This window comes from Falco peregrinus, chromosome 11 (genome assembly GCF_023634155.1).
Source record: "Falco peregrinus isolate bFalPer1 chromosome 11, bFalPer1.pri, whole genome shotgun sequence".
Classification (NCBI taxonomy): Eukaryota; Metazoa; Chordata; class Aves; order Falconiformes; family Falconidae; genus Falco; species Falco peregrinus.
Genome location: NC_073731.1, coordinates 13,064,600 through 13,086,890, shown reverse-complemented (window position 1 = coordinate 13,086,890; position 22,291 = coordinate 13,064,600). Strand labels below are relative to the sequence as shown.

At 56.3% G+C, this 22,291-nt stretch overlaps 3 protein-coding genes across 11 annotated transcripts in view; 1 reads left to right on the top strand and 2 right to left on the bottom strand.

The window, feature by feature from the left end:
* The first annotated feature begins 216 nt into the window (after positions 1-216).
* SLC35B2 (solute carrier family 35 member B2) lies at positions 217-7,464 on the top strand. Of its 2 annotated transcripts, XM_055816020.1 has the most exons (4): positions 217-557; positions 3,373-3,566; positions 3,868-4,028; positions 5,325-7,464. In XM_055816020.1, the coding sequence occupies exons 2-4, from the start codon at positions 3,410-3,412 to the stop codon at positions 6,261-6,263; spliced, it is 1,257 nt and encodes a 418-aa protein (XP_055671995.1). In that variant the 5' UTR covers positions 217-557; positions 3,373-3,409; the 3' UTR covers positions 6,264-7,464. The 2 variants fall into 2 exon arrangements, with proteins under 2 accessions (XP_055671995.1, XP_055671996.1); XM_055816021.1 differs by lacking the exons at positions 217-557; positions 3,373-3,566 and adding an exon at positions 4,863-4,984 and having other exon boundaries at positions 3,891-4,028.
* Positions 7,465-9,384: 1,920 nt separating this feature from the next.
* Positions 9,385-15,439, bottom strand: HSP90AB1 (heat shock protein 90 alpha family class B member 1). Of its 2 annotated transcripts, none has more exons than XM_027788518.2 (12): positions 15,297-15,439; positions 15,104-15,250; positions 14,725-14,931; positions 14,283-14,442; positions 13,945-14,078; positions 13,154-13,465; positions 12,546-12,711; positions 12,179-12,369; positions 11,811-11,958; positions 11,259-11,527; positions 10,491-10,824; positions 9,385-9,950 (listed from the first exon to the last, which is right to left on the bottom strand). In XM_027788518.2, exons 2-12 carry the CDS (start codon positions 15,248-15,250, stop codon positions 9,841-9,843), a joined length of 2,178 nt encoding a protein of 725 aa, XP_027644319.2. In that variant the 5' UTR covers positions 15,297-15,439; the 3' UTR covers positions 9,385-9,840. The 2 variants fall into 2 exon arrangements, 1 of the variants encoding a protein (XP_027644319.2); XR_008749152.1 differs by lacking the exon at positions 9,385-9,950 and adding an exon at positions 11,047-11,153 and having other exon boundaries at positions 10,687-10,824.
* A 1,040-nt stretch (positions 15,440-16,479) lies between these two features.
* Positions 16,480-22,291, bottom strand: part of SLC29A1 (solute carrier family 29 member 1 (Augustine blood group)) — a 34,738-nt gene continuing 28,926 nt past the window's right edge. For all 7 annotated transcript variants that reach the window (XM_027788576.2, XM_055816376.1, XM_013300262.3 and 4 more), the window contains 6 exons: positions 22,045-22,135; positions 21,825-21,916; positions 21,572-21,680; positions 20,068-20,153; positions 18,157-18,356; positions 16,480-17,522 (listed from right to left, as the gene is read on the bottom strand). In XM_027788576.2, the coding sequence (XP_027644377.1) occupies positions 17,411-17,522; positions 18,157-18,356; positions 20,068-20,153; positions 21,572-21,680; positions 21,825-21,916; positions 22,045-22,135 (690 nt within the window). In that variant the 3' untranslated portion in view covers positions 16,480-17,410. The remainder of the gene's footprint in view (positions 17,523-18,156; positions 18,357-20,067; positions 20,154-21,571; positions 21,681-21,824; positions 21,917-22,044; positions 22,136-22,291) is intronic.

Sequence of the window (22,291 nt, the reverse complement as noted above, 5' to 3'; positions counted from 1 at the left end):
AGCCGGCTCTGCAGCCCTGCCAGGGCCGGGACGGGGCGCGAGGCTGCCGGGCGGGGGAGCCGGGGGCGGCCGAGGCCTCATCCTGCCCCGCAGCCCCCGGGCAGTGCCCGCCGGGGGAGGCCGGGGGCGGGTTCCGCGCCGCAGCCGGGCTTTTCCCTTGCGTCAGGCTCGGCCGGAGATGAGCAGCAACCGCGGCGTTGGCCTGTCGGGGCCGCGGCAGTGGGGCGGCGTGGGCAGGGGGCGGCCCTCCGGCCTGGAAACCTCTTCTGGTTCTCGGCCCGGCCCCGGCGCCCCCGCGATCCTCTGACTTCCCCTGCCTGATCCAGTGTTTCCCACTGCGGTGCGCGGGGGAAGCGGTACCGGCTCCCGTCCGACGCCGCTGGCAGGGCCGCCAGCCCCACTCCAGCCGCCGCGCAGGCGGGCGCGGGAGCCGCGGCCCCTCCGGAGCGGCAGGGGGCGCTGTGGGGCGCCGCTGCGCGCCCGCCGGGCGGGGGTTCCGCCGCCGGGAGCGGAGCTGAGGGGAGCCGGCCGGGACCGGGGCCGGGGCCGGGCCGCAGGTGAGCCGTGAGGCCGGGGTGGGCGCGGAGGGTGGGTGGTGAGGCCGGGGTGGGCGCCCGGCCGCGGGCGGCAGCCGTCCCGCTCCGTTGGGGTGGGCGAGGGCCGCCGCCGCGTTGCCGGCCCCGTTATCGTGGACGTGGCCGCCAGGCGGAGACCGGCCCCGGAGCTCCGCTCGCCCCGCACTCGGCCGCGCGCTGCCTCTCCCCGTGCCTGGGCCCCGTCCGGAGCCTCAGGGCAGAAAGGCCCTGGCGCGGGAAGGGGGCTTCCCGCACGCCTCTTCCCGGCCCGGGGACCCCCCGGGGCCCGCCGGGCCCTGACCCGGCCGGGGGTGCCCCTGCGGCGGGCCGGCGGGGAGCCCGGCGCCCGGCTGCCGCTGCTGGCAGCCCCTGGGCAGAGGCGGCCGCTTGTCCCTGCGACCCGGCTTTGCAGCGGCTGCGGGGCAGGGGCAGGGAGGCGCAGGATCCCGGGCCGTTAGTGGGAGGCATGGCCTTCCAGGCTCCAGGCTTGCGTTTGGCCTCAGCCCTTCGAGGTGCTAGAGATGCGCTCGAGAGGAGCAGGGCTGTGGGCAGGGGTTTTTTTTCAGGCCTGTGGCCCAGGACCCAAATTTTGCATCACAGGCAGAGGGCTGTGGCCCAGCTCTGCTCTAAAGCGGTGCATTTGAGAGCGGCCTCTCCTGTGCCAAGGGGAACAGTAGCCGAGTCTGTTGTCTCAGCTCCCTGGCTGTTCCGCAGGCCCCAGACTAAGGCTCCTTTCATGTCTCAGCCTGTCGCCTGCTTGCCCGGCGTGGCCCCCCCTATTTCTACCTGTAACACTGGCATCCCTGTTCCTTTCCAGCATCAGCGGGGAGGGCAGGGCCTGCTGCACTGAGTCAGCTCTCGGGGCCTGGGAGCTGCTAGCGCAGGCATAGAGAGAGCCATTGTCCCTCCGTAGCCTCTTCGTGGTTGCTGTGGGAGAGCAGAGCTGGTCCTCCTCCCGTGGCAGCAGAGGGGACCAGCAGGGTAACAGCAGGCGCAGTCATGCTGAACGGAGCCGGCTGGCTTTCGGTCTCTGTCAAGTTGAAGGGAGACGTGGCCTGTGAATGTAGCAACCGACCCTGCCAAAAAATATCCCAACTTCTGCAAAAGTGGACGGTATTTCTGCGCCATCTTCCCAGCAGGAGGGCTGCTGCAATCAGCCACGGTTACTTAATACGGGCAAACCCAGGAGGATATGGGCAGCTTCAGCCCCAGGTGCCTGGACCAAGCCCTTTTCTTGCATCCCGCAGCACCCATACATGCGATGATGCCCCTGGAGCAGGAATGACAGTGTTGGAGGTGTCAAACTGTCTTCTATGGGGAGAGCAGGGGGGAATAGGAAGCAGGCACAGAAACCCATCCCCAGCTGTTTGCATCTCTCCCTGGGCTGGGAATTTCTGGGTTCTTTAAGTCACAGAAGGGAGATTTCAGGGTGAAACACAGCTTCAGCTTAGGTCAGGATGTTGGACTCTGGGGGACTGGCTGCAACAACTGCAGATATGAAAAGCCCCTGAGGCCTTTCCCAAGGGGACAAGAGGGTGGGGAAAGCTTGTTCATGAAACGGAAGGGGACTTCCTTGCCTTTAAAGCTCTGAGTTTGTAAGTCTCTGAGTTTCATGTGAGGGCTACCAGAGGTCACAGCTATTATTATATTGGGGCCAGGTACACCCCTAAAAAGGGTCTAAATTCCTTTGACCTTGTTTTTTGGGGAGGGGGTATTAATACCTTGGGGCATGTTTATATAGCCAGCCCCACAGCACCCTCACCTGGCTCCCAAGGCAATTGGGAGGCTTTTGCTATTTGGGAAATGAGCAGGGATGGAGCATGGACCAAGAAAACCGCCCAACCTCATGCAGGAAGCCACAGCTTGCTGTGTGAGGGGAGCGTGCAGGTGGCCTTGGGTATAGGAAGTTCTTGCCCGCTTACCCATCCTGTTGTGTACCTGTACTCTTGTTCTTTGCGTGGCCCCTGAACATCACAGGTTTGCCTCTGTGAGGGAGGGGATGGTGGAGGGAATAACTCTTCCAGGGATTATTAAAATTGTTTTAAAGATGACTAGGCCACCACTTAGGGCTATAGCTGAAGAACATCAACTATACCTTGTCAGATAGTCCTAGTAAAATCCCAACCAGCCAGCTGGTAGGAAAGTTCCTTCCTAACCTTGCTCTCTGGCTGTGTATTGCCAAGCGGCTGAGCCCTGGTAATTTCCTGTGAGCTGTGAGGAACGCCTCGGCATGCTCCCTTCCAGAGCTGCATGGGGAGGTGGGGAGCTGGCAGCCTGAGCACTCCCTGGCTCTCCTCCACTCACCTGGTGCAGCCAGAGGGGGAAGCTCTGAACTGTTTGCTCTCAGAGGAAGGCCTTTCTGGCCACAGGCGTGAAATATGAGCTGCTAGGTAGAAGTCACTTTTTCCATTCGGTGACCTTTTCCACTCGGGAACTGTGCTAAAGTTTAACTTAAAAAGGTGAGATGTGAGGTGCTGCTTGCATTTGGAGTGAGGGCATTGTCAAAACCAGGTGGTTACAACAGTGTTCAACTGGGAACGCAAGTTTCTAAGTCCACGTGTACCTAAGCCAGAACAAACACCCTTAACAGAAGCAAACATAAATGTCTGGCATGTGCTTTTCCAACTCCAGAGGGCTTTCCATGCTCCACGTACTGCCACCATCACTGTTGTCACTGGGGTAGGATCTGGGTGCTGCCTGCTGCTGGGGAGCAGGCCAGGCAGCAGGTGGTGCAGGCATGTGGAGCAGAGGTGGCTGTGTACCAGTAGCCCACCACCAGCCTCTTCTCTCTCTGCAGATTTTGCCCTCCCCTCGTGCATGCTTCTCCCCCTACGATGGCTACTGGTGAAGAGATACCCCCTGCCCTGCAGGACTCGTGGGGGGACTTCTGGCTCTTCCGTTTCTTTGTTAATGCTGCTGGCTATGCAAGTATTGTGGTGCCGGGATTCCTCCTCATCCAGTACTTCAAGAGAAGGAATTACCTGGAGACAGGTAAGGGCAGGAAGGCCTTCCACATCAGACCTCCCTCTGAGCTCTCCACACCCCCTCAGTCAACCCTGTTCAGCACTGGCAGGTTGTTTCCCCAGCCTGCTGTGTCAGACCAGGCTTGAGCCATTGGCAGAGCTGTATCCTAGAGCTGTGTAGGTGCTACCTTGAAACAAATTTTTCCAAGGCCCCTGCATGAGTAGATGTGGAGGCTAGCAGGGAAGACGGCTTCAGCTCTCAAGCTGGTGTAGCTTGTGGTGCCCAGGCTGTGGTTAATTCTGTCTTTGTGTTCTCTTACCCCATACAGGCAGAGGCATTTGCTTCCCTGTCATCAAATCATGTGTGTTCGGCTCTGAGGTGAAGTCTGTACACCAGGAAGACGGCTCCCTACCACCTCGAGCAGAGCCCACAGAGTCCTCTACAGCCCGACAGGTCTTCAAGCTGCTCTGTTGTGCTGCTGGTCTACAGGTAGGGGCCCTGTGCCTGTGTGTGTGGCTTTCCCACTCTGGGAGGAGGAGGCGGGCAGTCGGTTTGTGGCCATCACTTCTTTGAAGGTCAAGGATGCAGTGCTGTCCTTCATCAGGGCAGGGTTAGAGGCTGGCACACAGCTTCTCAACCAGGATAGTCCACCAGAGCTGCTGTGTCACCTTTAAGGGTTCTGAAGGTCCATTTAGCTGGTCGTCTGGGTTGAGACCTCCTGTCCATCTGATCGCAGTCCTCTGCAGCCACGGAGGGGGAAAACTCTGTGATTCAGCAGATTGTTAGGGCTGCTCTTGTTCTGGCCCTCATGTTAGAGCAGCAGATAGTTTGAACCCTCTTATATCCCACACTTTCCTCTGTGTTACCTTCTGGGGCTGATGCGTCCTGCCTTGATGGATTGGATTTGAATACTGGAGAGAAATACTGAATTCAGCTACAGATAAACAGTAATTTTTATTCTTCGTTTCCCCAAGTCTCAGCTACAACCTGAGCATCATTAGGAGGGGCAGCTTTTTGGGGTCTGAGATTAAAAATAGAAATGTGGGCATTATGATACAAAAACACACACATCCCACAGCCAGCAGAAGACACCAACTCTCTGGCTTGCTATCCCAGCCCTTTCAGGCTTGCTGCGGGTCACCAACAAGTCCTTCCACCTCTCTGCCTCAGTTTCTCAGGAGGGAATGTGTGGTGAGAGGATGTCTGTGTTAATTCTGTAATTCTGTGAGGGATTTGGTACTGTTGCACCAGAAGTAGTTGCAGTGACAGCCAGAACAGTGATCATTCCTGGAAGACAATTGAATCTGATGGGTTTGAAACTAGAATTGATTTGGATGGAAGAACTGGGCCCAGGGAGCTGGAAGTGAAAACCAATGCAGAGGCCACTGGGAAAACTGCCAGGACCTGCCGCAGCGAGCTGGCACCAAAACTGCAGCTGTGCATTGGTAACGTTCCCCAATTCTGTCAGTCTGGTTCAACAGGCAACTTAATGCGTAACTGCCTGCTACACCAGGATGTTTGCTTTGCAGGCTACTCTCCCCTTGAAGAGCCTCTAAACTGAGCCTGGTTTGCTTGATCCTGGTTGTAACCACATGGGACAGTGTGTTCCCTCAGGTGGGTGGAGTGGGGGGTGGCCCCATCTCCCAGTGTCTCAGGGAAGCATTGCTGTGCAGAGGATGACGCAGCGCTGGGGCAAGCAAGGATCTCCTGGGGTCTGTTCTTCCCCTGGTTGCTTGCAGTGGCCATTGTGGGTCCTGACTTTCCTGTGCTCCTCCCGCTTCACAGGCCTCCTACCTCACATGGGGCGTCCTCCAGGAGCGTGTGATGACAAGAACATACGGTGCCACCGAAACAGACCCTGGTGAGAAGTTCAAGGACTCCCAGTTCTTGGTGTTCATGAACCGCATCCTGGCCTTCACAGTGGCTGGTCTGTACTGCGCCCTGACCAAGCAGCCGCGCCACGGGGCTCCTATGTACAAATACTCCTTTGCCTCCCTCTCCAACATCCTCAGCAGCTGGTGCCAGTATGAGGCACTCAAATACATCAGCTTCCCCACCCAAGTGCTAGCCAAGGCCTCTAAAGTGATCCCAGTGATGATGATGGGCAAACTGGTGTCACGCAAAAGTTATGAGTACTGGGAATACCTAACTGCTGCCCTCATCTCCGTGGGGGTCAGCATGTTCCTGCTCTCCAGTGCTCCCAACAGGCATGCATCTACTGTCACCACGTTCTCGGGCATAGTCCTCCTGGCTGGCTACATAATCTTTGACAGCTTCACCTCCAACTGGCAGGATGCCCTCTTCACCTATAAGATGTCTCCTGTGCAGATGATGTTTGGCGTCAATGTCTTCTCTTGCCTTTTCACGGTGGGCTCACTCTTGGAGCAGGGTGCCTTGCTGGAGTCGGTACGCTTCATGGCCCGCCACTCAGAGTTCACGGCCCATGCCGTGCTGCTCTCTGTGTGCTCTGCCTGTGGCCAACTCTTCATCTTCTACACCATCAACCAGTTCGGGGCAGCCGTCTTCACCATCATCATGACACTCCGCCAGGCCTTCGCCATCCTCCTTTCCTGCCTCATCTACGGGCACACTGTCACTGTCGTGGGTGGGCTGGGCGTAGCTGTTGTCTTCATGGCCCTCTTCCTCCGCGTCTATGCCCGCAGCCGCATGAAGAAGCGCAGTAAGAAGCTCCCACCAGGCGAGACCCCCGTACAAAAGGTCTAAGGAGCTGGGACCATGGCATTTAAGCTGTGCCTGCTGTCCTGCCTCCATGTGGGGGTACTTGCTTGATTTCTCAGAACCCGCTGAAGAGCAGGGTGGGGTATGGGTAGGCTGGACCAGTGACTCACCTGCTTTTCCTGGGGAAGGGGCTGGAACAAGCCCATGGAATGCTCTGGGCTGCCACAGCTCCAAACCTTTCCATTTGCCTTAATAGGTCAAAGACTTCTAGCCAAGGCATGGGCCTGGGGGCAAACCAGCATGGGTGGGTCTGCTGGTACTCCTGCCCCACCTCTGCCCCGTGGCTTCTCTCCAAAGTCACTGATGAACAGGGGAGCTCTTTTCCCTGGCACTGTCTTGCCTCTGTCACTACTACAGAGCTCAGGAGGAGGAAGGTGCAAGCAAAACACTAGCTTTCTTTTTGAAACACCTCCATGTGAGGCAAGTCCCAAGCTGAGCCTGTCCCAAGAAGGGGGGAGCCCTCAGCACCCCTCCTAGGAGGTGCTCCAGGTAAGACAGGCACAGCTAAGGGAAGGACTCCCAGCTCATCCTACCCCAGACCTGGTATCTGCTCCAGGAGGGCACTCTGCAGTGAAAGCATCCCTGTTTGGTTTTATCAGTTCATTGCCCCTGCTCTGAGACACTTTGTTCCCTTTGGCCCGGGCTGATTTTTATGCAGACTGAGACTAGCTGTTACAGTTCCCAGTGCTTGCTGAGTTGTCCTAGCTTTTTGGTTACATCTGCTGCTGTTACAGGCCAAAGGCTGCACTGCCCAAAAGCCAGCATCACCTTGGGGTGTTTCAGTGCCATTTCATCAGGTTTCTGGACTTTGCAGTTGCCATTCAGAGAAGCACAAATAGCCCCTCTTCTTCCTGCTAACTGGAGGCTTTGGCCCAGGCTCTCCTGGGGTCTGGCCAGAGCCCCACTGTGTCTGAAGGGTCAAGAGGAGAGATGGGGCAGAGCCCGCTTGCGGTGCCTTGTTCCTGCTCCACAGGCAGCAGGGGATGGAGCGAGTGGGCATCTGCTCTCCGGGCAATAGGGGATGGAGCAGTGAAATCTGCTTTTCCCTGGGAGCCTGGGTTTTACTGGCCAACTCTTTTCTCAACACAACCTGACAGAAGCCAGGAGGTTTTGGTACTTTTAAAAGGCAACTTTTTTCTCTTTTTATTTTATTAAATTAAAAATATGCTGCACATATTGCCCTGGAGGTAAATGTTCTTTTAATATTTTTTCCATGTACCTGGAAGGAGGGGAGAAACTTCCTAACCCTTCATCTGTCCCTAGTTTCTCTGGGACAGCAAAACTGTTTTTCCTTTCCACACAGGTGCCTTTGCCCAGGTAGGTATTGGGCAGGGTTGGACCCAAAGCTACAAGGCCTGATGCAAGATCCTTGCACACATGACTGGGGAGCACTGCCAGGTTTGGACTACTGCTTGTGCTGGTGGGCAGGTAGAAGAGCTGTTAGCCTGATTCTGGTTTGGTTCCTGCATTCCCTGCATCATGCAGCTGGGGCAGCCTCAGCAGGTACAGCTGCAGCCTGTGTACTAGAGATGGTACAGAGGCTTCCTGAACACTTGCCTGTCAGGGGCGCCAGTGCTGCAGCAAGGCTTTGGAGGAGCCCATCCTTTATGGGGTGCATGTGTACCACCACAAGTTCCACAGGCCCCACACTGGAGCCAGGGAGGCTTGACTGGGGTGGTTACATTCTACTGGTACATATGGGAGGCCTGGTAAAACAACCTTGACTGTAGGCCTATGTGATCGAATAGTGGTGAGGTCTGTGGTCAGAGATGGGCCCTTGGCCTAACAGAGCTAGAGAAAAGGGAGACTGGTGAGGGCTGCAGAAGAAACAGGAGGAGACTAGGGACAAGAGCTGCTTATCACGGTGCAGTTAGCCGAGCCAGCAGGGATAACAGCTGGTGCTGAACACAGGCCAGGCTTCAGAGCTGTTAGCTCTCCAGCAGTTTTACCTATGCTCCTTTTCCTAGCTCTGCACTCTTGAAAGTGCCTGTGCAGTCTCATGGCCTTCCATCCTATCCTGCCTCTATAAATTCCCCAATATCTGCCCCTAGCACCTGCTGACAGACTGATGTTGGAATAGATTTTTTTTCCCCCTCTTTGGTCAGAAAGAAAATAGGTTGACTACCAGGCTGGGAATGGGATACCTTTTCTACTAGATTTAAAGAAAAAATGAGAAAAAACCCAACCCCAAAACATTAAGTTAAAAAGTAGTGACTACCAATTTGGCAAAGCATTCCTACAGAGAGAAAAATCTTAACATTTAAACATGTTTCTGTCCTGTCCCAGGGAAAGAAAAGCACCCTGAAGGCATTTGCTAGCTCAGCTGCAGCACTGCTCTAGCAGCCTGCACCCAAACAGCTGCCACAGCAGCAACACAGTGCCCCACAGTGCCTTGGTGGGCAGCGAGGGACTCCAGCAAGTTCTGCCTCCTCCCCACCCCATTGAAGATGGATGCTGACAAAAGCCCGCTCTTATTTTGCGCCCATCATTGCTGGCAAGACAGACCTTTATTTTCCCTGACAAAGCCCAGGGAGCCAGTGTGGCTAAGGCTGACAAACCTTGCTTGTGGGGCATGAGCTTAGCGAGGGGCACATTAATCAGAGGTGATGCCCCAGGCTTCATCACCTGCAACAGGCAAAAGCCAGGAGGTGGCCAGATACTGCCAACCCCCCCAGGGCTGCAGAAGCCCAAAAGGGGCAGGCTGGAGATGGGAGGAAAGGAGTCTAGAGCATGGAACCTTTTGGCCTAAGAGCAGCCCCCTGGCTCTGCCCTGCAGTGGAACAGGCAGACAGCTCCTGCGCCCAGAGACACGCAGCTCAGACCAGCCAGCAGCAGTGCAGGCTCAGGTCCTGGCACAGCTGGAAAGGTCTGTCCCTGGGCTGTGGGGTATGCAGTGCCCTGGGGGTGAACTACTGCACACTGGAGATGACCCCGCTTGCACAGCAGGTCACCTGTTTTTCCTACCCACTTTGCGGTACCTGGGCAGGGAAGGGGTAAAGAGCACCTGAAACAGAGCTCTGAAAAAACAGTTAGGGTAGGGGAGAGACAAGAGTCACAGGCTGAGACCCTTTCATCTGTATGAAACAAGGGATCCCACCACATAAACCACATTTCTTTGACACTTTTAATTCCAGTAGAACAAAATAGAAAAATGATCCAACAAAAAAATAACCAAACATCCTGCCCTGAATGTTCAGGGAGGCAGCAGCTCAGAGAAAGGGCTCTTCCACCCCAGTGGAAGGGCAGTGTTTGATGCCTACTGGGAAAGCGGGAGACCTCATGGCAGGGGAGAGGGGGGAAGCCTGATGCCTCCTCACCTCCACTCCCCATCAACTGTTCCTACAGAAGCAGAAAGACACAGAACAGACAGGCCTCAGGCCGCCTGTATCACTCACTACTGACAAACAGGCATTCATGCCCTCCTGCACCCTGCCAAAAACAACCTCAAAAGAACAGACACCACCAAAGGGTCAGTAGCAACTGGTGGGAGCAGACCCCCTTTCTAAGCAGACATGATACAGGGCAGAGGCCTGGCAGGTGAGGAAAGAGGCTTCCTCCTACTTCAGTCTACCTCTTCCATGTGGGATACATCTTCATCTCGCTCCAGTGGGGGAATTTCATCAGAAACTGCTGCACTGGGGTCCTCTGCAGTCACCTCATCTTCATCAATGCCTAGGAGAGGGAGGAAAGGAAGAGATGAGGCCTCCAAGAAACACCTGATCCCAGAGGTACAGCCTCTCCCAAAGGCTCCTGCCCACGGCCTAAGGCACAGGGCTATTAGCATCCAGTAGTCAGGCCAAGCCACAGCACCTGCCGATTTACATTTTTAGCTAAATAGCCAATTTGGAGAAAAAAGCTGGATGCAAGCACAAGCTGTTTCACCAGATGGGCCACATCACCCATAAGAGACTTTTGACATTCACTCTGAAGAAATAAAGCACCTCAGCTTGTTATGGGAGCAGCCGGTGGTGGCTTCTGGCCTTATGAAGGACAGGACAGGCCACTCAAGAGCCCTGAGCCCTCCCAAAGTACCTTGGCTCCAGGTTTCCACCTGCCCATAGCCACTTCATGTACACAGCCAGCCCTGCACATCACACCAGCATGGCTCACTTACTGGCCTCTACTCTGCCCCAAGACAGTTACAAAGGAGCCTGACCAGCTAACCTGCTTTCAGGAGCTGCTCCAGGACTGAGCAGTTGCATGGACACCTACCAAGCCCCAGTTTGATCATCCTGTAGATACGGTTGGAGTGGGTCTGGGGATCTTCCAGGGAGAAACCGGAGGACAAGAGAGCAGTCTCGAAGAGTAACACCACCAGATCTTTGACAGCTTTGTCATTCTTGTCAACATCAGCCTTCTGACGGAGGGTTTCCACGATTGGGTGGTCAGGGTTGATCTCCAGGTGCTTCTTGGCCATCATATAGCCCATGGTAGAGCTGTCCCGCAGTGCCTGAGCCTTCATGATGCGCTCCATGTTGGCTGTCCAACCATAGGTGCTTGTGACAATGCAGCAGGGAGATGAGACCAACCGGTTTGAGACAGTTACCTGCCAATGTAGCCAAGAGTTAGCTGAGCAAGGTCCCCATACACCCTGGACTGGGCCCAGCCACAGCTCATATGATAGCCCAAGGTCTTTGCCCCAGATTCACCTGGGGACACCCCAAAGCAAGCAGAGATCCTCTCCAAGCAGCTCCAGGACCACTGCACAGACTAGTTTGGACAGCTCAGCCAGCACCTTCAGCACCCACTGCATGTTTCCCACACTTACCCTCTCCCATCAATGCATGTAATTGGGTCAGTGCCCCTCATCTGCAGCCTGGCTGCTTAGAACAAGATGGTGCATGCGGGGACCTCCAGTCTCCTTTAGCGGCTCCTCTGCAGGAGATGAGAGGCATGCATTGAGCTGGGGCCCTTGCTGGCATCACGGAGGATGCAGCCCTCCTCCCTCCAGCCCAGGGCTGAGCTCCCTGCCCATCTCACCTTCTCCACCTTCTTGTCCAGGATCTCCTTCATCAGTTTGCAGAGGATCTCGAACTTGGCCTTGCTCTCTTCCATCTTCTTTTTCTCCTCCTCATCCTCAGGCAGCTCCAGACCCTCTTTGGCGACCGATACCAGGATCTTGCCATCAAACTCCTTGAGCTGCTGCACGCAGTACTCATCAATAGGCTCCATCATGTACACCACCTCAAAGCCACGCTTCCGCACACGTTCCACAAAGGCCGAGTTGGCAACCTGCTCCTTACTCTCCCCTGTGTTTGTAGGGGGTAGAAATGAGATGTCACCAAGATGTTAAAAGAGTTGGTTACAGCAGGACAAACAGCACCAGTCACTCAGAACCCCTAGCATAAACTGGCTGCAGCCGGGGCTCCAGGCCCAGTGGTCTTTCCCCAGCCCCCAGGGGCGAGCTGCGATTCAGCAGGGAGGGCCTGCTGAAGGCAGCACAACCAACCCAGAAAAATTTGCTTCAGGTTAGGGCTGGTAGGTAGGTAACCTGCCTCCACCTTAATAGGGCACAGAGGAGCTCCGGCTCACCTGTGATGTAGTAGATGCTCTTCTGCGTCTCCTTCATACGGGACACGTACTCTGAAAGCGAAGTCACCTCATCGCCTGACTGGGATGTGTGGTAACGCAGCAGCTCTGAAAGGCGCTTTCGGTTGGTTGAGTCCTCATGGATGCCCAGCTGGGGGCAGAAGAGATGCATGAAGCCTCCAGGATGGGACTTGCATGTACTCTGCCACCCCTGAGGCACAAATATCACTGCCCACCCTCGATCATTTGAGTGCTGGGCCTAAGGCAGCCAGAGGGGCCGGCTGCCCACAAAGGCCCTCTGGGGTACTCGCAAGACCACCTCAGTCTTAACACCCATGCAGAAAAGACATGGCACAGCGTGCCCAGCTCACCTTCAGATTCTTAGAAAAGGCCTCATAAAACTTTTTGTAGTTCTCTTTGTCCTCTGCCAGCTCAGAGAAAAGCTCCAAGCATTTCTTCACAATGTTTTTGCGGATCACCTTTAGGATCTTGCTCTGCTGGAGCATCTCGCGAGATATGTTTAGAGGCAGGTCCTCTGAGTCCACAACACCCCGGATGAAGTCTGAGTAGGAGAAATGAAAACAGGAGTCAGGTTAAGAGCTCCGAGCTTCATCACGTGAGGAAAAGTGCCAAGACCCACACCAGCTAGTGCCTCATCCAGACACTGTACTGGGAGTGGTACCACAGGCTGTGGGGGTCCCAGCTCTGCACTGGGAGGCTGAGGCAGGGGACTCTTACTTAGGTACTCGGGGATGAGCTCGTCACAGCTGTCCATGATGAATACACGCCTCACATACAGCTTAATGTTATTTTTCTTCTTGTTGTTCTCAAAGAGGTCAAAAGGGGCACGGCGTGGGATGAAGAGCAGGGCCCTGAACTCCAGCTGCCCTTCCACAGAAAAGTGCTGCAGAGCCAGGAAGGAAAAACAGCTGCTGGGGTGGCTTCCCTTCTACCCCTTTCCCCAGGACCTGCTGTGGGCAGGCTGGACTGTCATTCCTCAGCCCTGGGGCTAGCAGGGGGGCACAGCAGGGTCTCTAGCATCCAAGCAGCCTGCATTGCCCCCTCCTCAGCCCCACTGCCCCCTACATGCCAGGGGTCTCCAGCATCTGGCAGGCCTGAACGGAGGAGTCACGCTTCTCTGAAGCCCAGCATCCTCCCGGGTCCTGCTTTTAAGCTGGTACTGCCCATGCCTCCACCCACATGGGAGTCACAGTGCAGGCTGAGCCACCACCAAGTGGCCCAGGAACCCTCAATGCCCCTGAGGTACAACCATGTGGTGGCTCTAGGTACAGCCTGGTAAGGGGCCCTCTGCCTCTCCTGGGAAGCCAGAGTGGCCCAGCACCCACCTTGACAGCCAGGTGGTCCTCCCAGTCATTTGTGAGGCTTTTGTAGAACTCGCCATACTCCTCCTGGGTGATGTCATCAGGGTTGCGGGTCCAAATAGGCTTGGTCTTGTTCAGCTCCTCCTGGTCAATATATTTCTCCTTTATTTTCTTGGTCTTTTTCTTGCCCACGTCTCCTCCCTCCTCCTCATCAGAGCCCACATCCTCAATTTTGGGTTTCTCCTCATGTTTAGATGCTGACTCTTCCTCTTCCTTCTCATCTTTCTCCTCCTCTGCCTCATCATCACTGATCTCTTTCTCACGCTCCTTCTCCACCTGTGGAGAAAGGGACAAACAAGTACGGTTTAGCCCCAAGCAACTATGACCAGGAATCCTTTTGCTGCAGATGAGAAATGACAGTCCTCAAAAGCCCACCAAACACAACATGTGGAACCAGGGCTTCTCCTGAAACCAGCCCTCAGAGTCCCTCCATAGCTCATGCAACCAAAAGCTGTGTCTGAGGAGACAGGGGCAGGAAACCCTCCTCCCTCCACAGGTAGTTTAGATGACCTCCAGCTGCACAGATCAAAGCCAAAAGCATGGCAGGGTACCCATCACCTTCACCTCCAGTAAGACCCCAGCCTCAAAACACCTCTGGCCATAGAAGCTAGGAACACCACTGCTCAATAGCCAGCAGCCAGGAACTATGGATGGGAACAGAAGAGACTGTACTCTGTTCCTCTGGGCTCCTGTTTCCAACACCACCCACCCCTGCCTCCAGCTTTCCAGTCCCCACAGTCCCTCCCTTAACGCACATAGAGCGTGATGGGGTAGCCAATGAACTGGGAGTGCTTCTTCACCACTTCTTTGACACGCCGTTCCTCCAAGTACTCTGTCTGGTCCTCTTTCAAATACAGGATCACTTTGGTGCCCCGTCCAATAGGCTCACCTACAGTGTGGTAAAAAACCAGTGTTTCAGGGCATAGTGTTAAAAGGGCAGAGAGCAAGTGAGACCAGCTCCTCAAGGCTAAACACTACTTAACACCTAACAATAACAGGCATGACTGACAACACATCACAGATCTAGGGAGCACCAGGAAAAAAGGGGTGCTTCTAGCAAACAAATACACTTGGGGTTTTGTACAATACATACCGTGGTCAGTTCGGACAGTGAAGGAGCCCCCAGCTGATGACTCCCAAGCATACTGCTCATCATCATTGTGTTTGGTAATGACAATCACCTTTTCAGCCACTAGATAAGCAGAATAGAAACCCACACCAAACTGCCCGATCATGGAGATGTCTGCACCAGCCTACGAAAGCAGAGAAAGACTGACAGATCACTGAAGAGACAGAAGATGTCTGCAACTGATCCACAGCAGCAAAGAACTGGGCCAACATGTAAAGAAAAAGAGGCATGTGCCTACAAGCAGCCAGCCCTACCCTCAGCTCCTCCCTGCTGCTGGAAAAGGGGGGAAGCGCACTTGGGTAGGCCAACAGCTCCCACAGCACAGAAGACAGCAGGGCTGGGTTATAACCCAGTGAAAGCCTAAGGCCCAGGCTGTAGGGACCCCATGCAGCCAAAGGTAACCCACCTGCAGGGCTTCCATGAAGGCTTTGGTACCGGATTTGGCAATAGTGCCCAGGTTGTTGATGAGGTCTGCTTTTGTCATCCCAATGCCAGTGTCCACCAGGGTGAGCGTGCGGTCCCGGGGGTTGGGGACTATGTCAATCTTGAGGTCCTTACCACTGTCTAGCTTTGAGGGATCTGTCAGGCTCTCGTAGCGGATCTTATCCAGCGCCTAGGGAAAAAGGTGATGCTTGCCACAGCCTCCCTCCCCCAGCACATGCCTCGCTGGCTGCCTCGGCACCAGCCTCTCCCTGGGCACCCCCAGCAGGACATCACCCTCCCCCAGAGCCCCCCAGCAGAAGAGGGAGACCGCCTGCAAAGGGGCGAGGAAGGCCCAGGCTCACATCAGAGGCGTTGGAGATGAGCTCCCGCAGAAAGATCTCCTTGTTGGAGTAGAACGTGTTGATGATGAGCGACATGAGCTGGGCGATCTCCGCCTGGAAGGCGAAGGTCTCTGCATCCTCCTCCTCATGCTGCACGGCCTCAGGCATCTGCAAGGCAAGCGGCGGCTGTCAGCGCCAGGAGCACCGCCCTCGCCTTCTCCCGCAGCAGCGACCAGCGAACGGGGGACGCCTCCCGCCGGCGGCCTTTTATAGGCACGGGGGGGTGTGTGTGCGCACTGCCCACCGTCTCCTTCCGCCTTAAAACGGCCCTGCTTCCTGCCGCCCCGTCCCGCCCTCCGCCGCTCCCGTGAGCCGCCTCCCTACCGCCCTGCCCAGCCCATCGGCCCTGCCCACAGCCTCTACGGGTCGGCCGCGCTGCCGTTCCGGGCCCCAGGCGCCGCGGCGTTACCGCTTAGCGGCGGCGGCCGCGGTGGAGGCGGGCGCGTAGGTGCCGGCCCGCACCTCCGCGGGGGACTATTTCCCGCGACGGGTGGCGGAGGAGCACCGTGGCGGGTGGGGAGCGGTGCCGTGAACTTCCAGAGGTTTCTACGGGGTTACGGGCGGTGCCTCGGCTGCTGCCGGCAGCAGGCTCCGGGCCTGGGCGGGGGGCTGTGCAGCCCCGGGGGCGCCGCTGTCTCAGCTCCGTCCCGCGGCTTCCCCGGGGCCCAGAGCCGTGTGGCTTTCCCGGCCTGAGGCTGGGCGCGGCCAGGGCCCTGAGCGTGAGCAGGGGCCGAGATGGGGAGGCGGGCTGTAGGGGTCGTGTCAGGGCCTGAGGGCAAAGCAGGCCCGTTTCCCCCCTGGGGAGCCGGCGTTACGCTGTGTCTCTGGAGTCTGAGGGCACTAAGGTGATGCCTCATCCTCCCCGTGGGGGCAGAGGCCGGGCTGGCCAAGGAAGCTGGGGGTAGGGTGGGGAGACCCCGGCCCCACAGCTTTTGGCTGGGGGTGCCGAGGGGGTGATGGAGAGTGATGTGGGGTGGAGGCCTGCTGGCAGGGCGGTATAGTCTGTCGTCCCCCCCAGGAGCAGGAGGCGGCATTCTGGCTGTTCCCAGGCATAAGGAAAGCTCCCAGGTGCATGTGCTGCAGGTTGCTGCACCCCCGAATGTGCATCCTCTCCTTATCAGAGGCGCTGGTGGTCCCTTGGCATACCCCAAGGGCAGCACCCCCCTCCCATGCTGCCAGGTCCCCGTAGTGGAGAACCACTGGCCCTACCTCTGCCAGGGGTGCCCTGGCCACTTCAGCGCCTGATGGGCTACAGGGGACCCAGGGAACGATGGTGCCTGCTCCCTTCAGCCCTTGTCCCTCCCCAGCGGTGATGGAGACACACACATACCCAAAGGGGCTTTTTGGTCTTTTTATAGAAAATGGCAACTGTATAGACACATTTACACAGTCAGGGGATGGGAAAGCCAAGGGAGAGGTCAGGCCTCCCCCCGCAGCACAGGTGGGCAGGGAAGGCAGCCTGGATGGGGAGGGCCTTGCCACCTCTCCTCTTGCAGCCCACAGTGGGACCTCCTGTTAAACAGCTGGGAGGCAGAAAGAAAAGAAAGGCAGAATCCCAAAATTAAAAAAAAAAAAAAAAAAAGGAACAAAGGCGAGGAGAAGGTGTGGTGTGGAGACCCCCTCCTCCCTCAGCCTAGCCACAGTGTTGGCTCTTTATGTGGGTGGGACATGGATGTCTACGTTCCTGGGATACTGCTGGGAGCCTAGCCTGGGATATATACTGGGGATGTAAGCCTAGCAGAGAGTAGGGATGGGGAGGCTGGCTGGGGCTCTCCTCCCCATCTGCAAGTCTCAACAGCAGGGGAAGTGGTGTGGGATGTTTCCAGGCCCCCCTGGAAGAAGAGGAGAGGACAGCAAGTCCCTAGGTGCCTTGGGGACAAGGGCAATAGAGGGAATAACACTGGATACCAGCCTTCAACTCTTGTCAGAGAGGAGGCGGCTGAGAATGGCTTTTGGCCTTGAGCTGGGGAAATTATGCAGCGTGGGAGGCAGCTGGACCTCTGTGATATCCCAGGGGTCTTACACACACACAGAGCACGGGGAAGGAGAAGGCACGTAGGCCTGAAGGCATCACACAGCCGAGCATGGCAGGAGCCAGGCCAACCCCACAGGAGTGGAACCGTCCCTGGGTGTAACATCTGCCGTGGCAGTACGATTTGGCAGGGGCAGGCGTGAGGTGTTATCTCCCCACGGCACCAAGGTATCCAGGGCCTTGGAGGAGGATGCGGAGCCGTCTCTCGGTGTCCGTGCACCCTCCAGGTACCTCTGCTAGATGAGAATTCGGAACAGAAAGGAGACCGCAGCTCCTAGGGCCAAGCCCAGTGACAGAAAAAAGGCCATGATGGCTCCAGCTGTCTCCGCTTCATGAGCAAGCACTTTCCTAGGGGAGAAACAGGTGTCAGACCCATACTCGGGGATGTGTGCCCCAAGCCCTGCTGTGAGTTGAACAGAGAAATAGGAGGCCACAGAGGAGCCAGCAGCTGTTGGAGCAGCAAGAGCAAATCCACCTTGGCTCCAAGACTCTGCCTCCACCTTATGGGCTCATAAAGACAGAGAAAGTGCATCAGGCAGGCTGCCCTGAAGCTGCCAGCACCAGGGATGCCCCACCTTGACTCCTGCCCCCATGCACTGCAGCCCGTCTGGCTGAGCCCTGGCTGGGCTCTTCATGCTGCCTGTGTTCTTGTGCTGGGCAAGGGTGCTCACCCTGCTTTGGTGCTGTGCCACGCTTTGCTCCCCTCCAGATCCCTGCTGTGCCCAGCCACTTCCCCAGAGTGGCAGGTGGGGGAAATGGGAGAGCCCAGACAATGGCTTCCTCATCTTTAGGATATGAAGGCACAAGGCTGGGAGATGGGACACCGGGGTTTTCTTCCCTGAGGTGGTGTGGCAATTCCCCTCTGCACCTGCATCCCCTTCTCCAGATCCCAGAGCTGGGCAAAGCCAGACTCCAGAAGTCACACTGGGGCTGGCAACTGGGGGTGTAACCAACCCTTCCCCTGTTCCGAGCTTTTACTCACTTCGGCCCAAAGCACATGCAAAGGCTGGCCAGGTAGCCGTTGGAGATGGAGAAGAAGATCATGAAAATGATGTACCAGGCGTCATGAGAGAAGACGACAGGCAGGTATTCACGGGGTTGCACGTTGCACAGCATGAAAAGAGGGATAAAGATGACACGGAGGGCCACCATCACTGGCAGGAGGCAGCTGTCCTTCCCAGGCTGGGAGAAAAACGTAGGTCACTGAGCAGCTGAGAAATGGACATTCCCCATCCCACGGCATGCTGGCAGGGGCTATACAGAGGCTGTCCCTCCTGTCAGGGCTGTGGAGAAGCCACAGAGATGGCAAAGTTGCTGAGACTTCCTCTACTGCAACAAGTCTCAGCATCACCACCTGCTGTGGTAAGGATGTCGTACCAGGACTGAAAGTCCTATTCCAGTTGACTTGGAGAGCAGCAGCGCTAGAGCCAAAATACTGAGGTGGGCTTGTGAGCGACTGCTAAGCCCTTGCTGGAAAGAACACACAGGCAGGCAGGAGAGCCTTGTGCATATTCACACAATCTGCTCCTGCAGCAAACCACCGTGTAGGACAAGGTTGGCTGAGGTAAATCCCCTCTGGCACCTCAGGGCCTGCAAACGGGGTTTTAACCAGTTCTTCAGCCTCCTACGCTATCCCCCAGCCAAGCAGAGCGAGATCCAGCGATCTGAGAAAGGGATTACGCTGGAGTTGTTTCAGACAGTGCTGGGAAAAGCACAGACCGAGTTACGGTCTCCTCAGATCCTAAACAGAGTCCCTGGACATGTGACACTGGGATGAAGAAGGCGGCGGCATCCCCCTGTGGCTGGGACCAAGGCAACCCCTGGTACGAGACATGCCTGGCTCTGTCTGGGGGCCCCTCGGTGAGGTGCCAGGGTCGCAGATGGCAGGGCTCGCTGGTCTCGGTCAGGAGAGACCCACAGCTGCCTTGGGAGCCGCTGGGCTGGTGTAGCCTTGGGATGCCTCATGAGCACGGGGGGAAGCTGAGGTTGGGCCAGCTATGTCTGTGGGCAAACTGGCAGGAGCAGCCTCTCCTGCCTGAGAAGAAAATAAGCAAGCGGGGCCCCAACCAGGGAAATGAGGACCAAACCGCAGGCAGTCAGACTTTCCACACAGCCCTGTTTTGGAAACGTCTCCTGCTGGGTCATCCCACCATGGAGGCTGTAGCCTGGACACCAGGCAACACGGCTCATGGCCAAGGCTGAGGGCAGCCAGCTGTGGTGGCCAGGGGAGAAGCGGCTCCAGGCCGTGGGGAAGCCAGGCACGGACAGAACCCATGGTGCTGAGAAGCTTCTCTAAACAAACAGCCTGAACAATACAGGGAGAAACAGCACTTGGGGGTGGGTGAAGGGGCAGGAAGAGTCGCAGCCAGGACAGCCCCCTTCCTCACCCACCACCATCGCTCCCATCACTCAGCTCCAGCAGCTTTAAGCGAGGCAGGGGAGATGAGAGCAAAGGGACATGGCAGGGGACAGACAGCTCTGTGACCCACATGGCATGGCTCTGTCCTGCTCCCAGGATAAGGCTCTTTAAAGCAGCTGTGTCCTGTGCCGAGGCCAGAGGTTTTATTTTGGGCTGCCCTGTCTTTCACCCTCTTTCCCTGCCGCCGTCCTGTCTCACTGTTTGCATAGCTGGAGTGAAGGTTTGTTTACAAAGAGGCTGAAATGGAGGAGGCAGCTTCATCCAAGCCATGCTGAAAGAGGGAGGAGGACAACACAACACTGTGGTTCTCGGCTCTGATCCGTAAATCTCTGCTTAGGACTTAAAGCCAAGGCAGAGGCCAGCTCTGCACCTCCTTCCTGCTCCAAGCCATGGATGGCAGCCCCAGTGAGAGTTGCGGCCAAGGGGCCTGGGGATGGAGACTGCCAGGGCGTTTGCTCCCTGCCCCATGCTTACCCATGTGAAGAGGGCAGTGAGACTCCGTCCTGTCCAGTCAAAGACATTAAAGAGCAGGAAGCAGGAGACAGGGATGAAGTAGAGACCTGAAAAAGGGGCAGAAGGTCACTGATGAGCCCAGGGTGCCCCAGGCTCTCCTGCCAGTTGCATGGAAACTGTCTTTCAAGTCTAGGTTCTCCTGGTTTTCCACTAAGGGCTGGAATGGTCTCCTAGCCGGGCTGGTGTCCGCATCCAAATCATCAGGCACAGTGGTTTCCTCTTCCCCTCAGGCATACTGAATCGAGTTTGCATGGCAAAGTTTCGGTAGCAGGGGAGCTACAGGGGTGGCTTCTGTGAGAAGATGCCAGAAGTTTCCCCCATGCCCAATGGAGGCAATGCCAGCCAGCTCCAAGACGGACCCACCACTGGCCAAGGCCGAGCTAATCAATGACAGCAGTAGCGCCTCTGGGATAGCAAATTAAGAAGAAGAAAACAAATATCTGCACCAGCAGAAGACAGGAGTGAGACTACGTGAGGGAAACAACTCTGCAGACACCAAGGTCAGCACAGAAGTGGGGGGAGGAGGTGCTCCAGGCACTGGAGCAGATTCCCCTGCAGCCCATGGTGAAGTTCATGGTGAGGCAGGCTGCCCCTCTCAGCCCACAGAGGTTAATGCTGGAGCAGATCCCCACCTGTAGCCCTTGCAGGACCCCACGCCAGAGCAGGTGGGTGCCTGAAGGAGGCTGTGACCCATGGGAAGCCTGCGCTGGAGCAGGTCCTAGCAGGACCTGTGGCCCCGTGGAGAGTAGCCCAGGCTGGAGCAGGTTTGCTGGCAGGACTTGTGACCCCACCGGGGACCTAGGCTGGAGCAGTCTGTTCCTGAAAGACTGCACCCCACGGGAGGGACCCATGCAGGAGCAGTTCATGAAGAACTGCAGCCTGTGGAAAGGACTCAAGAGCTCATGTTGAAGAGGTGCATGGAGGACTGTTTCCCGTGGGAGGGACCCCACGCTGGAGCAGGGGAAGAGTGTGAGGAGTCCTCCCCCTGACTACCCCTGAGGAGGAATGGCAGAAACATGTGAAGAACTGACCACAACCCCCATTCCCCATCCCCCTGCACCGCTGTGGGGGAGAAGGTAGAGAAATCAGGAATAAAGTTAAGCCTGGGAGGAAAGGAGAGGTGGGGGGAAGGTATTTTAAGATGTAGTTTTTATTTCTCATTATCCTACTCTCATTGACTAGTAATAAATTAAATTTATTTTCCCCAAGTCAAGTCTGTGGTGCCCATGACAGTAACAGCTGTGTGATCTGCCTGTCCTTATCTTGACTCACAGGCCTTTCGTTGTATTTTCTCCCTCACGTCCAGCTGAGGAGGGGAGTGACAGAGCAGCTTCGGTGGGCACCTGGCATCCAGCCAGGATCAACCCACCACACATGCCTACTACTTCAAGCCTCACTTTCTTTTCTCTTATTTCACCTTGTTCCCAGTTTCGTCCTACCACACCCCATCCCTGGCCACACTTACCCCATCTGTTTCCCTTTCCGAGGACAGTGGACACCTTAGCTGTGATGGAGGGAAAGACACCGATGGTGACAGTGAAGACGAAGCAGACAGACACAGCCATGACCCAGAGCTAGGCAGATGAAAGAAAGAGGCTGGTACCAAACACAGAACAAGAGACCAGTGCAGGGCTGGTCTCCTCTCCCCATGCTCTCCTACCCCTGTGCCCATCCCCTGGTATGAGGGGCAGCGCGGGGGTTGCTGGCAACTCACAGACCTTCTTAAAAATAGCAATGACCGAGGGCTTCTCATCAGGGTTGTGGATAGGGATGATCTTTGAGTTACTCTGCTCCATCCCATTGGGCTCATCTGCAGGGAGAGACACAAGTAGGGCACAGCAGACCCCAGAAAGCTGAGATGTAATATAGTCCTTCTGTCTCATTCTTCCTCTCAGCTCTTCCTCTTTTTCTTTCCTCTCCCTCCTCTCCACTCCTCACCTTTCTTAATTAGGTCTCTTTTGGTCTCCAGCTCTGCATTGTACACGTGGTACTCTGTCTTGTCCTTCATGGAGTAGTATCGGAAGAAATCCTGCAGAGATACAGCCACGGAAAACTCATTAACATGTGAGGAAAGAAGGCTGCCAGGGGCTGTGTGGTAATAGGCGATATGGGCAATATGGGCAAATGCAGTACAGGCAAAGTATTCCTTCTACTTACGTCTGATACTGATGCTTTCCTGCTCACC